The 15,780-nt window shown below is 50.2% G+C and overlaps 1 protein-coding gene across 6 annotated transcripts in view; it reads right to left on the bottom strand.

The window, feature by feature from the left end:
• The window catches only part of RALGAPB (Ral GTPase activating protein non-catalytic subunit beta), a 2,310,294-nt gene that overhangs the window by 1,137,706 nt on the left and 1,156,808 nt on the right, over window positions 1-15,780 (bottom strand). For all 6 annotated transcript variants that reach the window (XM_085618929.1, XM_085618931.1, XM_085618928.1 and 3 more), the window contains exon 20: window positions 1,030-1,136. In XM_085618929.1, coding sequence (XP_085475055.1) covers window positions 1,030-1,136 — 107 coding nt within the window. The remainder of the gene's footprint in view (window positions 1-1,029; window positions 1,137-15,780) is intronic.

The raw sequence follows: 15,780 nt of genomic DNA on the forward strand, positions 1-15,780 counted from the left end.
AAACTCGTAGCTTGTCAAGTGTTTTTATAGGTTTCTTTAAAACTGTACGAGACTACATAAGTGATGAATTGGCATCTGTCAAAGAGGCCCTTATGAAGAAAACATTTCACTTGATACTGCGATGTTTGTCTTACCAGCATATCCTTAAATTCCCGGTCTCCAGACCCTTGCAGTCGCCAAACCACGGCACAACGTAGCGGTGTGAGCAGTGCTGCCCTGCCCGCGCAGCCTGCCAGAACTTCTCACTTTGTGCCAGGCGCTTGAGGAGGCGGGGAGATGGGGAGATGGAGACCCCACTCTACCATAGCAGGCCCCTGATGACCCTGACCTCACTCTCTAAGCCAATCCTGGCGTGGCTCCTGATTTTACAGAAGCACCAGGATTGGCTCGGACAGGCGGCTTCACCACTCATTTGTAAGACCGGGAGATGCAGCTTTGAGTCACCCAGTAATGGGTAGGTAGAGGTACCTCTACTGCGCATGTCAGGCAGGCCGGAGAAAGACAGCGGGCCAGCCCAACATGCACACACGACGGAAAAGTGTGTGTGTGACGCTCAGTTCGGCTGAGGGCTGGCTGTGACTCCCACAGGCAGATTTAGTGCAACACAAGAAGATGGTGCTTACTTGCTTGTTTAGTTTTGCTGAATTTGCTCACATTTGGTTGTGGGCCAGGGCAGGAGGCAAATATCCCAGAGGGGCAATGCGTGTACCGTCGAATTGTGCCTGCAAATTGTCATTGCATGTGCTCATTTACTACATCAACTTTACAGTGCTGCACAGTCACACTAGTTACAACAGTGAACTCTCTAAATAGCAACCGTTTGATCAATAAATAACAGTAAACCAGTGGTGCAACACAAAATGATACCCTCCCCAACCCCTGACAAATGTGGAGAAGGGCCTGAGACGCCCATATAACAAACATGTTCATTGGGCTGAACCCCCGCAGTGACCTGCATTAAGCCCCTACAGAAAGCATACATTTGTGCATTGTTTACACTAATCCTTTTAAGATTTTATAAACATTTACCTTTTCATTTTTTCTTGTTTCTCTTGGTAAATGACAAAGCTGCATGGCCCACGCATGTCTCCCTGACATACCTCGGATAAGCACAGTGATGGATGGACACGGATTAGCTACAACATAAACAGGCAAAAAGGCTTTAGTGTCTGCCTTCAGGTTTTCACTCAACCATAGATGAACTCAAGCTGCCTGAAAAAGCAACAGATACTGACATGGTACATTTTGGGCTTATATATCAACATTAATTTGTATTTTATACTTGTGAGAAGGTCTTCCCATACAGGGGAACAGGTTGGAGCATTCCATGCAGGACAATCAAAACCATACAACTTCTAAGTCCAAGCAAAGCTTTGTATGTTTTCAAAGTCTCGGTAAGGTCCTTTCAGAATTCATAACCCAAGAGAAACACGTTTTGTCTCTCATTCATGAATCTCGAGAGCAAGAATATAAGGGTCATAAAGAGAAAGGACGGGCTGCAGGACTATTTATTTTGCAATTTTATATAGCAAGAACTTGACCTAAGGGCATTAGAGAGCTTTACATGAGCACCAGATTACATTACATACGTTAGATTCTTCTCAGTCATGGTACGGTGAGAAGAAGAATCACAGGCTGTTGAGCCAACACCAAGCATCGAACCTGGTTCCCCAGATCCAAGGTCAGCATCAGGGACATTTTCAGGATCTTGGGCGTCTAGGGGCAATAATATTTTAGGGGCCCAATTCAAGAAAATCTTTGTATTTAATAACTTTTTCAGCTATTCATTAATTCATGCCCTCTTAGGCTACTAAACAGGCAGTTCCATCTTAACTACATTTGGGACCCACAGCACAACGAAAACGTTACTTACTGTGTAAGCATCTGTTTGTGACAAGTAGTGTTGTAGATTCGCATGCTCTGCATACTCCTGCCATCTAGTGCTGGGCTCAGTCGTGTACAATGTGTCATTCTTCAAATAAGTATTTCGAATCCAAAGCACAGTGACTGCTACTACGATCAGTAATGAGCATGGGCATATGCTTTATTGTTAAGACTGTTTTCCTGCACGGCGGGTGAGGATGGAGATGGAAAAAAAAGTAGATGACAATGCAAAAAAAGAAGAAAAAAGTAAAGTAATGTAAGAAAGCATCTGCAACAGCCAAAAGCTTCCAGGTAGGAGGGTGGGTGCATATGAACCTACAGCACTACATGCCACAAACAGATGCTAACAGGGTAAGTAACATTTTACATTCATGGCTATATCTACACATGTTCTGCATAGACTATAAAGCAGTTCTCCTCTAAGCAGTGGCTAGCCAGAGGATGTTGCAGAGCGTTGAAAAAGTGTACATAGTACCGCCTGGCCCACTTGACCTTGCTGATGCGCTAGGACTTCCATACAGTGGTGTTAGGTGAAAGTGTGTGATGTGAACCACGTAGCTAGTTGCCCTGCAGATCTCAGGCATTGGGATGTTACCCAAAAGGGCCATCAAGGCTGCTTTCTTGCATGTAGAATGTGAACTGGATGGAGCAGGGAGTGGTCTTTTCACCACGTCACAGCAGTTTGAATGCACTTGACTAGAGAGTGAGCTATTACTGCGTTAGAAATAGGACAGATTTTTTTTTATGGTTTAGTATACGCGAAAAGAACAAGTTACTTACCTTCGGTAACAATGTATCTGTAAGAAACATTAGTTAGTTAGATTCCTCACCTTAGAATATCCCCAGGCGTCAGGCTGGATCCGAAAATATTTTTCGTCAGCAATACCCCTTGCGCGTCGCTAGGCGTCGTCTGCGGTTCCACGTCCGTCGTCGGTGTCGTGCGCCGGAATGACGTCGGAGTACTTAGACACTGCCCTCGTGCGCTGACGTCAGTTCTTGTACACAGCTTTCCGCGCCAGGAACGCAGAGCCACGCAAGAGACCGACACTGGTGCCAAAAAATCTAGGGCCCTGAAAAGGATAACCTTAACCCTAGATGTCGGTTCGCAGAACGGGGAGGATGGGTGAGTCGGTGAGGAATCTAACTAACTAATGTTTCTTACAGATACACCGTTACCGAAGGTAAGTAACTTGTTCATCTGAAAGAAACACGTTAGTTAGATTGCTCACCTTAGAATAGATACCCCAGGAATGCCAACCCCGGTGGTGGGTCTGCGAACCAAGATCACACCAGAAAGTCCTGGAGAACAGAACGGCCAAAGAAGCCGTCTCTCCGGACTTGGCTGTCCAGGCAAAAATGCTTGCCAAACGTGTGCAGCGAGGCCCACGTTGCTGCCTGACAAATGTCCTGCAAGGGGACTCCTCGGCCCAGGGCAGTAGTCGCCACTGTGGCCCGGGTGGAATGGGCCCTCAGCCCTACAGGAGGATCCTTTTTAGCCAAGGAGTTACAAGCTTTCATACACAATACGACCCACCGCGAGATGGTTCGCTTGTGTACCGCCCGCCCCTTCTTAGCACCCACGTAGCCAACAAAGAGTTGGTCATCCACCCGGAACTGTTTGGTGCGGTCCAAATAAAAGGACAGCGCCCGTTTTGGGCCCAAAGGCTGGAGCCTCTCTTCCTCCTTCGAAGGATGCGGAAAGAAGGTGGGCAACGTGACAGACTGCCCGATGTGAAAGGCAGTTACCACTTTCGGAAGAAAGGAAGGACGAGTCCGGAGGACAACCTTGTCCGGATGGACAGAAAGGAAAGGAGGCTTAGAAGATAGAGCCTGGAGCTCACTCACCCGTCCAGCCGAGGTGATGGCTACCAGGAAAGTAGTCTTAAGAGTCAGAAGACGAAGGGGACAATTATGAGGAGGCTCAAAGGGAGCGCACATCAGATATGTCAAGACTAGGTTAAAATCCCACTGAGGCATTACGAAAGGGACAGGAAGAAACGTGTGAGTAATGCCTTTGAAGAAGCGAGAAACAACAGGGGATTTGAAAAGAGAAGGCTGATCAGGAAGCCGTAAGAAAGCAGAAATAGCTGAAAGATAACCTTTAAGAGTGCCCAGAGCAGAGCCCTGCTGGGCCATGGAAAGAAGAAAGAGGAGAACCTCAGAAAGAGGGGCGGAAAGGGGATCCACAGCCTTTGCTGTGCACCATGCCCCAAATTTGTTCCACCTGCAGGCGTATACCAATTTTGTGGAGGTACGCCTGGCTGCCAGAATCACATCGCAGACTTCAGGAGGCAAGTCAAATGGCATCAACTGTCGCCGCTCAATCTCCACGCATGGAGGTGGAGACTGGACAGGTTCGGGTGGAGGACCATCCCCTGCTGCTGCGACAGAAGGTCCTCCTGAAGAGGCAGTCGTATCGGGGGATCGATAGACAGACTGAGTAGCTCGGGATACCAGTACCTTCGTGCCCAATCCGGAGCCACCAAGATGACTTGGGCCCGGTCGCGCCTGATCTTCTTCAGCACTCTGGGCAGAAGTGGTATAGGTGGAAAGGCGTACAACAGACCGCAACTCCACTCGCGACGACAGGCGTCCCCGAGCGAGTGCCGCCTTGGAAACTCCAAAGCGCAGAACTGCTGACATTGCACGTTCTCTTCGGTGGCGAATAGATCTAACCAAGGCTCTCCCCACTGCAGAAAGAGACCTTGCGCCACGTCCGAGTTTAGACGCCATTTGTGATCCATCATGCACCGGCGGCTGAGTTCGTCTGCTCTGGCGTTCAGAGAGCCCGCCAGATGTTGAACCACCAGGGTGATGCCCTGATGTTCCAGCCATGTCCAGAGGTGCAAAGCCTCCTGACAAAGGGTCCACGACCCCACCCCGCCCTGTTGGTTGCAATACCACATGGCGGTGGTGTTGTCCGTGAACACCTGCACCACACTTCCCCGGACAACGAGAAGGAATGCCTTCAGTGCAAGTCAGATCGCTCTCAGCTCCAAAAGGTTGATATGGAGCCGAGACTCCGCCGGAGACCAGAGTCCTCTGATCTCCGCCTCCCCCATGTGGCCCCCCCAATCCCAGAAGGGACGCATCCGTCACTACTACGTGCTCCGGTTGGGGTAGGGAGAGGGATCTGCCGCTGACCCAATCGCGGTCCGTGAGCCACCACTGCAACTGCTTTGCAGTGCCCTCCGAGATCAAGACATGGTCAGACAGGTTGCCCGATGCTGGGCCCACTGAAACTTCAGAACCCACTGCAGAGCCCGCATTCGCCACCTGGCGTGATGCACTAACAGGATGCAGGAAGCCATCAGACCCAAAAGCCGCAGCACCGACCTGACCGAAACCCGGGATAGCAGCTGTAAGATGGGAATCGGAGCCTGAATATCCTGGACCCGCTGTTCCGGAGGATAAGACCGGAACCGCGCCGAGTCCAGAACCGCTCCGATGAAGAGGAGCTTCTGGGAGGGACTCAGATGCGACTTCGGCAGGTGGGAGACGACTTGCTGGGGCGAGCCCGCCTTCAACAGCCAGTAGTCGAGATAGGGGAAGACTGGAACCCCTGATCTGCGCAGATGAGCTGCGACCACCGCCATCACTTTCGTGAACACCCGAGGGGCACTGATGCCGAAGGGGAGCACAGTAAACTGAAAATGCTACTGACCCACCGTGAACCGCAGTTAACGCCGGTGGGCCGGCAGGACGGGGATGTGAAAATAAGCGTGCTGCAAGTCCAACTCTACCATCCAGTCTCCTGGGTCCAGGGCAGCCAGAACCTGAGCTAAGGTGAGCATCTTGAACCTCTCCTTCCGGAGGAAGGCGTTGACGCTCCTGAGGTCCAAGATAGGGCGTAGGCCCCTTTTGCCCTTCTTGGGAACCAGAAAGTAGTGGGAATAACAACCACGGCCTACTTCTGGACCAGGAACGCGCTCGACGGCCCCTTTGGCCAAGAGGGCCGTAACTTCCTCCCGTAGAAGATTCAAGTGATCCCTGACATGCGGTGGCACTGCGGTGGCATGGCTGGAGGGGTCATCTCGAAGGGGAGGGAGTAGCCCTTTCGGACGATTTGCAGCACCCACCTGTCCGAAGTGATGGAACGCCAGTGGAGCAGGTGATGGCGAACTCTGCCTCCCACTGGCGTGGAATGGGCCTGAAAGCACAGACTAGGAAGGCTTTGAGGTGGATGCTGCTGGGGTGGATGTGGATGGACCGGCACGTTGTCCCCCTGTACCGCCTCCGCGGAATCCACGTCCATGTGGAGGATGATTCTGCGGCCTGTGGCTAGGCGGACGTGAGGGGGCGCCCCTTCCTTGGCCACGAAAGGGGCGAAAAGCGGAAGTTTGTGGGCGCGGGCCGAGAGACCCAAGGACTTGGCCGTGGCCCTGGAGTCCTTAAAGCGCTCCAGCGCACTGTCCGCTTTGTCACCAAAGAGGCGATCGCCATCAAAGGGCATGTCCATGAGTGTGCTCTGGACATCCCCGGAAAAAGACGTGGACCGCAACCAGGCGTGACGACGAAGCGCCACCGTGGAAGACATTGCCCTGCCAAGCGACTCAGTCGTGTCCAAACCACATCGGATGGCATACCGCGCTGCTTCCTGCCCGTCGGCAAGAGCCTGGGCGTGCGGGGTCCGGGCCTTCTCCAGACACAGGGGCAGCACGTCCTCCACCGTATCCCACAGAGAGTGGGAGTAACGGTCCAAGAGACAAGCAGTGTTAATAGACCGCAGCCCTAAACTAAGGGAGGAGAACAGCTTTTTGCCAAACTGCTCCAGTCTCTTAAGTTCCCGATCCGGGGGAGCGGACGGGAAGGAGGTCTGGGAAGTAGAGGCCTGGATAACCAGGCTCTCAGGGGTGGGGTGTTGGGACAGAAAACTGGGGTCGCCCGGAGCAGGGCAGTGGCGTCTGGCCACATTCCGATCCACAGGAGGTACTGTGGAGGGCTTGGACCAGGTGCCCTTGATAACGTCCATCAATGCTTCGCTAAACGGCAGAAGAGGCTCCGAGGAGCTTGCTGACGGTTGGAGCACTTCAGTGAGGAGGTTAGTCCTCACGGCCACCGTAGGGAGCTCCAGCCCGAGGGCTTCGGCCGCCTTACGCAACGCCACAGAAAAGGTAGCACCTTCCTCCGAAGCCACGGAGAGATGAAGCCAGTGTCAGGGGAGGTATCACGTCCACTGGCATCCCCCAGCTCACCTGCCCAGTCCTGTGATAACTGGCCCTGGCGGGCCAGAGGGTCCTCAGACCCCTCCCAGTCACCACCGTCATCCAATTCCTGATAAACAGGGGGAATAACCGGAGCCGGACGGAAGATAAAATGGTCATCCATCGACGTCGGATGCGGCGCCGTACGCATTACGCAACGCCACAGAAAAGGTAGCACCTTCCTCCGAAGCCACGGAGAGATGAAGCCAGTGTCAGGGGAGGTATCACGTCCACTGGCATCCCCCAGCTCACCTGCCCAGTCCTGTGATAACTGGCCCTGGCGGGCCAGAGGGTCCTCAGACCCCTCCCAGTCACCACCGTCATCCAATTCCTGATAAACAGGGGGAATAACCGGAGCCGGACGGAAGATAAAATGGTCATCCATCGACGTCGGATGCGGCGCCGTACGGCACCGCATGCGCGCCGGTCCCGGACCAGGGAACGGCGTCTTCCGGAAACGGCGCTGGGGGTGGAACCGGTGTCGACGCCGGCGGAGGAGTCGTGAGGTCGACCGGCATCGACAGATCCAGGCCTGGATCCCACGGGGACCTGCGGCGTCGGGACCGAAGTTGACGCCGGGGCCGGAGCCACCGGCTCGCTAGGACGCCCAGTCGAGCCCGCGGGGACCGAAGGCGCGCCGGCAGAGCCAGGCCCCTCATGGCCGAGAGGAAGGCACTGATCTCCGCCAGAGTCGCGTCAGTCCCCAGGGACCGGTTGGTATGGGGACGTACGCGGCTCCTGCGGAGCCGCGGGGGTGGTACCACCCGGACCCTCGACCGAGTCGCGCGACCGGCGAAGGGAGTCCGAAGAGCGATGTCGTCTCTTGGACTTCTTACCATGCTTTGACTTACCCGAAGACTTGGAACCCGACGAGCGGTGATGGTGGCTGCGGCTCCGCGACTGGTCCTTCGACCTCCTCCTGGACCGGGACCGTGAACGGCGCGGAGCCAAGTGCCGGAGCTCGAGAAGCTTGCGGGACCGCTCCCGCCTAGCCTTCGAGGTCAAGGCCTGGCAGTCGAGGCACGACTCCGCCTCATGGTCTGCCCCAAGGCAGTAAAGGCACCAGTGATGGTGGTCCGTTACCGACATTAGTCGGTTGCCGGAGTCACAGGCTTTAAACCCAGGCATCCTACCGGCACCAGTTCGAGTCGACAAGTAGACAAAAAAGTCCAAAAAGTTTTAGTCAAAAAGTGACTAAAGGGGTAAGCTCTAACCGGATCGGCGCTGTCTGGCGTGGAAAAAAGAAGAACTGACGTCAGCGCGCGAGGGCGGCATCTAAGTACTCCGATGACATCATCCCGACGACGGACGCGGAGCCACAGACGACGCCTAGCAACGCGCAAGGGGTATTGCTGACGAAAAATCTTTCCGGATCCAGCCTGACGCCTGGGGATATTCTAAGGTGAGGAATCTAACTAACGTGTTTCTTTCAGATATATTTTTTATGAAATGACTTTTTCCTATCAATATAGTATATGAGGACCCTCTATACAACTAGTGTGGGAAATGTTTTCTCTGCTACTGAATCTGGATGTGGGAAGAACACCGGGAGCTCAATTGCCTTGTGGAGGTCTAAAGGAGAGGCCACCATGGGTAGAAACTCTTATTTTCTTTATAAGGACTAACTACCCTGTTGGCGTGAACCTTGAAAAAAAGGCTCTTCAAACAGGACCACTTGGATTTCGCGCATACACCTGAGGGAAGTGATTGCGAATAGAATCTCTATCTTCCAAGACAGAAACTGGTGAGAGCAAGCATGAAGGGGCCTAAAAGGTGGTCCATGAACTTAGTGAGTACTACACTGAGGTTCTAAGACGGGACAGGGAGTAATCTGGGGGGAATAACCCTCTCAAGTCCTGCGACAAAGCACTGATCACGCGGACCCTGAATAATGAAGTGTGTATCCCTGTTCTGTAGATACCCACTGCAGTCAACTGTAAACGAACAGCAGTGTAAGGCAGGTCTGACAAAACATAATAAGCTGCTGACAGATGACAACAACTGTCGACTAAATATGTAAACTACGTCTGAACAGTGTCATAAGGTCTGCATACAGAATAAAAACGAGGCAGTATACTGCGCAAGTGTGTTGTTAAATAGGCCTGTATACGCAATGATTTATAATTAATATATGGAAATATGCCACAACATATTCACAATAACTAACTACACGTCTCAGAAGCTTGAGCAGAAATGTTCTAGTACGATGTATTGTATTAACAAATATGTTGAACATCTTCACTAATCGTTAATATTGACAGTAGAAGACTATGATTTATTGTAATTCTACTGACACCTAAATATACCTTTTTCTATACTACTTTCTCTTTTACTATCTGCTCACGGCTCTATATTTTAGAAAACAATTCTTTTACAGGGTCACCCTGCCATCAAGGTTAGGACAGTCAACTTTTTCTAACTTGTTCCGCTGTGTCCCTAAAACGATATTATAAAAATTTCTATTCATTGCTATTTGTTTTCATCACGACAAAAACATCGTGACTGCGGCAAAATGGCACGATCTTGAATTCATTATAAGGGCCTACACCCAGTCCGCTTTCTATGCCCACTCCTTTTACGTCGATACGCCGGGCCGTTTTTCGGATAAAAGGGAAAAAGGACCAGGGGGCAGTCCATTGGTCGTTTCTACTACGGAAGTCAGGACGAGTCTACGGGTGCCGTCAACAGGTATGTCGGTTTGCATCCATTTGGAAAGAAGAGTCTCCAACTTTAAATACGGACAGTTTTTGACATATTTTTTTCTGATTACCAATATGGGGTTTGGTTTCTTAACATTGCCACCTATTATGGATTTTCAATGTTTACTTAGCTCGAACTAGGGGGCAAGTTATTGCTTTATCAACTACGTGACACCCACTTTGGCTCTTTCTCCCTTGTAGTAAACCGCTGCTAGTGTGGGGCATTCACTCGACGAGCCTAGTACACCCCTTATCCATAACAAAGCTGTGTGGGCAATATATGATCTATACCGCTAAACTATTCTTAAAGATGTGTCCCATGCGACCCCTCCAATGCTTAATTATGTCCATTTAATATTCCTGTCTATGCGGTGCTCACATTACTTAAGACTCATAGGTCATTATCCATGATTCTTTATATTTATTGTAGGTTTATCACGACCTGTGCAGTAAACCAATATTTGGAAGACAACTCTTGTTTGGGGATAATTTTCGAAAAAGACTATGATGGGACAACTATAAAAGTACAAGTGGGTTCTGACATCACTGATGGTGACAGGGGTCCTTCTTAAGCCATTGGATAGAGAACCAGGCGCTCTGGTAAGAATGCTTGGTTATACATATACCTAGCGATAAGAACGTTGTGTCTGGTTTGTTTATCTCATTAACAGTCAGTTTGAATTGTGCATTGGATAGAACGGTTAGATTAATAGCCTGTCACCCACAGTCAAGTGGTTTGTTCTACTCGTCAAAATGGCTAGTCTATAATAGCTCTACAGTACCTCCATAATCATGAACACTTGTTTAACTAGTAGCTTTCGGGCCACATATATGGCCATGTTTTTTATTCTTTTAGAAAACGATTCCGAGACTTTCCTTTGATAGGTTTTCTATTCTTTGATACACAGGTATATTAGCACCTGTATATTGAGATTTCTGCCTGATCGTGACTATTTGAGTGGGGAATGCTCGAGGCATTAGAAAGAAAATTCTGACATGAAACACTGATCGTTTAATGCCATGACTGACCATTGCGAACAAGAAGTGGTCGTTCATATCTGATTTTATATATATGGAGAGAGACTCCACTTTCCATTGAGGTTAGTTCCATGTTATTACACCATTAGCAGACACTAATCTGTTGTCATACTATAAAGTATCTCACACTCCAACAGTTTCTTGATGGTCCTACTAGTGGTGGCTCTCTCTACTCTATAGCGAACATCTTTTTTACCAACTGTGTATTTATGGCCTTCTTTTTTCATTGTATTGATTGGCACTAGCCCCTCATTTGTATCGATTGCCAATTTATAAGGAATCAATATCGCATAGATGTATGTAAATTTGTATTTTAACAAGAGGACCATTTTAAAACAAAATTGTGTTTTTTAACATCAACACTTTAGACAGCTAATGTTTTTATGTATTTTGTAATATTGTATGTTTGTATCCATTTGTTACAGCCTTGAAAAAGTCCGGATGGACGAAACACGTGTCGGCTGTTATGTGTTATATTGAAATTTGGACAATCCAAGAAAAGAATAATAAACAAATGATAACTAACTAAACTCTTTGATTTGTTTGTGGACTTTGAAATTCTCTTTGACTCCGTTACCATATGAAATTTTTGAAAGACGAATACCTATAATGTGCCTCAACTGATGCGTAATTAGTGTGTGACCTTAGTGGGATATCCTTTCGGGCTTCTCTACGGGTTTGTGTTTTTCCTTCGACAAGCAGAGGAGGAAGTTAGGTTTGAGAGCACTATAGGCTAAATAGAAAGAAAATTATACAAAAAAACATACTGTCAATTATTGTGAAGCTAAAAACTGACAAAAAGACTGATGTGGATGTGCATGTAACTTCTGACAAATTGCTGCTTAGGTGTGTGTGTGTCAATAAGGCAGGTCTGAGCTTTGCAAGTGAAACAGGCAGCAGATGATGTCTTGCACTGCTAGCTTGAGTTGATCAATGTGTTTGGGTAGACAGAATTAGATAAACCTTTATAACTTTGCCGCATAGCAGGCTTAAGTAGTGAGACTACAAGCATCTTTGAGCATGGGAATACACTCAGTGGGTAAATTGAGGTATCCAAACTCTAGGAGCTATATGGCTAGGTTGAGCTGCTTGGGGTTGGGGTGTCTGAATTTGCCCTGGTGCTGGGTGAGAAGATCAAGCCAGTTGGGAAGTTTCTCGTAAGAGACTACAGACAAGTGTTGAAGAGATGTGAACCAGGGTTGTCAGGCCCATGGGCGAGTCGTGAGGATGAAGGATGTCTGTTGTAAACTTCGGACCACATATGGGAGAAGTGGGAGAGCCGGAAAAGAATAGGCAACTATCCCTGACCAGTTCATCCATATTGCAGTGCCCATGGACTGTGAGTACAGAAACTTTGAGGCAGAGCATCGGCATTTGGTGATTTAGGCGTTTGTGAACAGATCTACTTCGGGGAACCCCCAACACTAAATACTGGAGCAGGAGTGAACAGTGAAGTTCCTACTTGTGGTGTTGTAGCTGAATGTTGTTGAGCAGGTCTAAAAAGTCACTGTCCACTCCCGGAAGCTACTCCGCTAGTAGATGTACTCTATGGTGGATCTCCCAACACCAAATGCTCCGTTCTAATGTTGAAAGCTGGAAAGAGTGCATGCCCCCTTGTTTCTGAAGGTAATAAATGTCAGCCATGTTTTTTTAAAATTTATTTTTACCAGGACTGGTTTCTGATGTATGTGGCAGAGAAAAGCTTTGAGAGTCAGTTGCACTGCCGGTAATTCCAGATAATTGGTGTACAAAGTCTGCTGAAGGGGTGTCCACAAGCTCTTAACTGTGAAATCCTGCAGATGTGTCCACAAACTGTGAGAGGCATCTGTGGTGATGTTCACTTGGCAACCGGGTCTTGGAAAAGCCTGAGCTGCAACAAGTTGTTGCTGCTCAACCACTGCAGAGAGCGATGGCCCAAATCGACACTAGATTTTCCCAGAGACCCTTTGCTTATGACCATTGTGCCGTCAGACACTCTTGAAGCGGATGTATGTGTAATCGAGCATGGGGAACGATGTCGATACAGGAAGCCATTACGCTGAGAAGGCGCACTACTGTCCTGTCTGTTAACTGGCAATGTGGCTGAAAAACAGGCAGCAGACGCTGAAAGGTTTAGACCCTTGCAGGGCTTGGGTAAGCCTTCCCTGTGACTGAGTTTAGAGTTGCCCCTAAGAAGGGCTGCATTTGAAGGGGTCGACAGTGAGACCTTCCCAACCTTGATGGTGAAAGAGAGCTCATAGAGGAGATCTAGGGTGGGCTGGGTCAAGCACGCCGTTTACTTACACTCTTTATCAGCTAATCATTGAGGTACTGGAAAATGTGGAAGCCGTTCCTCGGGGGATGAGTGGCTATCACTGCAAGGTATTTGGTAAAGACTCTGGGAGCTGTGGTTACACCAAAGGGCAGAACTATCAAATGAAAGTGCTGTCCACTTACAACAAACCTGAGGTAGCGACTGTGTGTTGGGTGGATTGGAATGTGAAAATAAGCGTCCTTCAAGTCAAGGGACGATGATGAAGTCTTCTTGCTGCAGCATAGGAATGATTTCTTGGAGGCGTGACCATGTGGAAGTGCTCTGTTCAGGGCCTCAGGTTGAGTATGGGCCTGAGGGGCCTGTTCTTTTCGGAATTAGAAAGGACACAGAGCACATCCTTTTGACATGTTGGTGTGGCAACACATGCTCTATGGCAACTTTAAGTAATAACATGTCTACTCCCTCCTGGAGGAGATGCTTGCCTTCTGTGGAGAGGGAGTGTTTGGAGAGGGAGTGTTAGTGATGGGGTGGATGTTTGGTGGTGGAGCAGTGATGGTGTGCAAGTCTACCTTGTGGATGGTGGCCACCCTGTGAATAACCTCGTGATGAACAAGTTACTTACCTTCGGTAACAATGTATCTGTAAGAAACATTAGTTAGTTAGATTCCTCACCTTAGAATATCCCCAGGCGTCAGACTGGATCCGGAAGATTTTTCGTCAGCAATACCCCTTGCGCGTCGCTAGGCGTCGTCTGCGGCTCCGCGTCCGTCGTCGGCGTCGTGCGCCGGGATGACGTCGTCGGAGTACTTAGACGCCGCCCTCGCGCGCTGACGTCAGTTCTTGTACATAGCCTTCCGCGCCAGGAACGCAGAGCCATGCAAAGACCGACACTGGTGCCAAAAATAAAATCTAGGGGCCTGAAAGGACAACCTCAACCCTAGATGTCAGTTCGCAGAACGGGGAGGATGGGAGGGTCGGTGAGGAATCTAACTAACTAATGTTTCTTACAGATACATCGTTACCGAAGGTAAGTAACTTGTTCATCTGAAAGAAACACGTTAGTTAGATTCCTCACCTTAGAATAGATACCCAAGCAATACCATCCCCGGTGGTGGGTCTGCGAACCAAGATCACACCAGAAAGTCCTGGAGGACAGAACGGCCAAAGAAGCCATCCCTCCGGACTTGGCTGTCAAGGCAATAATGCCTGGCAAACGTGTGTAGCGAAGCCCACGTCGCCGCCTGACAGATGTCCTGCAAAGGGACTCCCCGTCCCAAGGCAGTAGTAGCCGCCGTGGCCCAAGTAGAATGGGCGCGCAGCCCAACAGGAGGGTCCTTTTTAGCCAAGGAATAGCAAATTTTGATGCACAAAACGACCCACCAAGAGATGGTCCGTTTGTGCACAGCTTTCCCCTTCTTAGCGCCCACGTACCCAACAAAAAGCTGGTCGTCCACCCGGAACTGATTGGTGCGGTCCAGATAAAAGGAGAGCGCACGTTTTGGGTCCAGACGGTGGAGCCTCTCTTCCTCTTTGGAAGGATGCGGAGGCGGAAAGAAGGTGGGCAAGGTGACAGACTGCCCAAGGTGAAATGGAGTCACCACTTTAGGAAGAAAGGATGGACGAGGCCGAAGGACAACCTTGTCCGGATGAACAGATAGAAAAGGAGGCTTTGAAGATAAAGCCTGGAGCTCACTCACCCGTCTAGCCGAGGTGATGGCTACCAGAAAAGCAGTCTTTAGAGTTAGAAGACGAAGAGGGCAATTGTGAAGAGGCTCGAAGGGAGCGCACATCAGGAATGTCAATACCAGATTCAAGTCCCACTGAGGCATTACAAAAGGGACAGGAGGGAACGTGTGTGTAATGCCTTTGAGAAAGCGTGTAACCACAGGGGACTTGAAAAGAGAAGGCCGATCAGGAAGCCGCAAGAAGGCGAAGATGGCAGCAAGATAACCTTTCAGGGTGCCCAGGGCAGAGCCCTGCCGGGCCAGAGAAAGAAGGAAGAGGAGAACCTCAGAAAGAGGGGCGGAAAGGGGATCCACAGCCTTTGCTGTGCACCATGCCACAAATTTGTTCCACCGGCAGGCGTATACCGACTTTGTGGAGGGACGCCTGGCTGCCAGAATGATATCACAGACTTCAGGAGGCAAGTCAAATGGCATCAACTGCCGCCGCTCAATCTCCACGCATGGAGGTGGAGGCTGGACAGGTTCGGGTGGAGGACCGTCCCCTGCTGCTGCGACAGAAGATCCTCCCGAAGGGGCAGACGTATCGGGGGATCGGTCAACAGACTGAGTAGCTCGGGATACCAGTATCTTCGTGCCCAATCCGGAGCCACCAAGATGACTTGGGCCCGGTCGTGCCTGATCTTCTTCAGCACTCTGGGCAGAAGTGGTATAGGCGGAAAGGCGTACAACAGACCGCAACTCCACTCGTGACGAAAAGCGTCGCCGAGCGAGTGCCGCCTTGGAAATTCCAACGCGCAGAACTGCTGACATTGCGCGTTCTCTTCGGTGGCGAATAGATCTAACCAAGGCTCTCCCCACTGCTGAAAGAGGCCTTGCGCCACTTCGGAGTTCAGACGCCATTCGTGATCCATCATGCACCGGCGGCTGAGTTCGTCTGCTCTGGCGTTCAGAGAGCCCGCCAGATGTTGAACCACCAGGGTGACGCCCTGGTGTTCCAGCCATGTCCAGAGGCGCAG

Source organism: Triturus cristatus, chromosome 7 (assembly GCF_964204655.1).
Source record: "Triturus cristatus chromosome 7, aTriCri1.1, whole genome shotgun sequence".
Taxonomy (NCBI): Eukaryota; Metazoa; Chordata; class Amphibia; order Caudata; family Salamandridae; genus Triturus; species Triturus cristatus.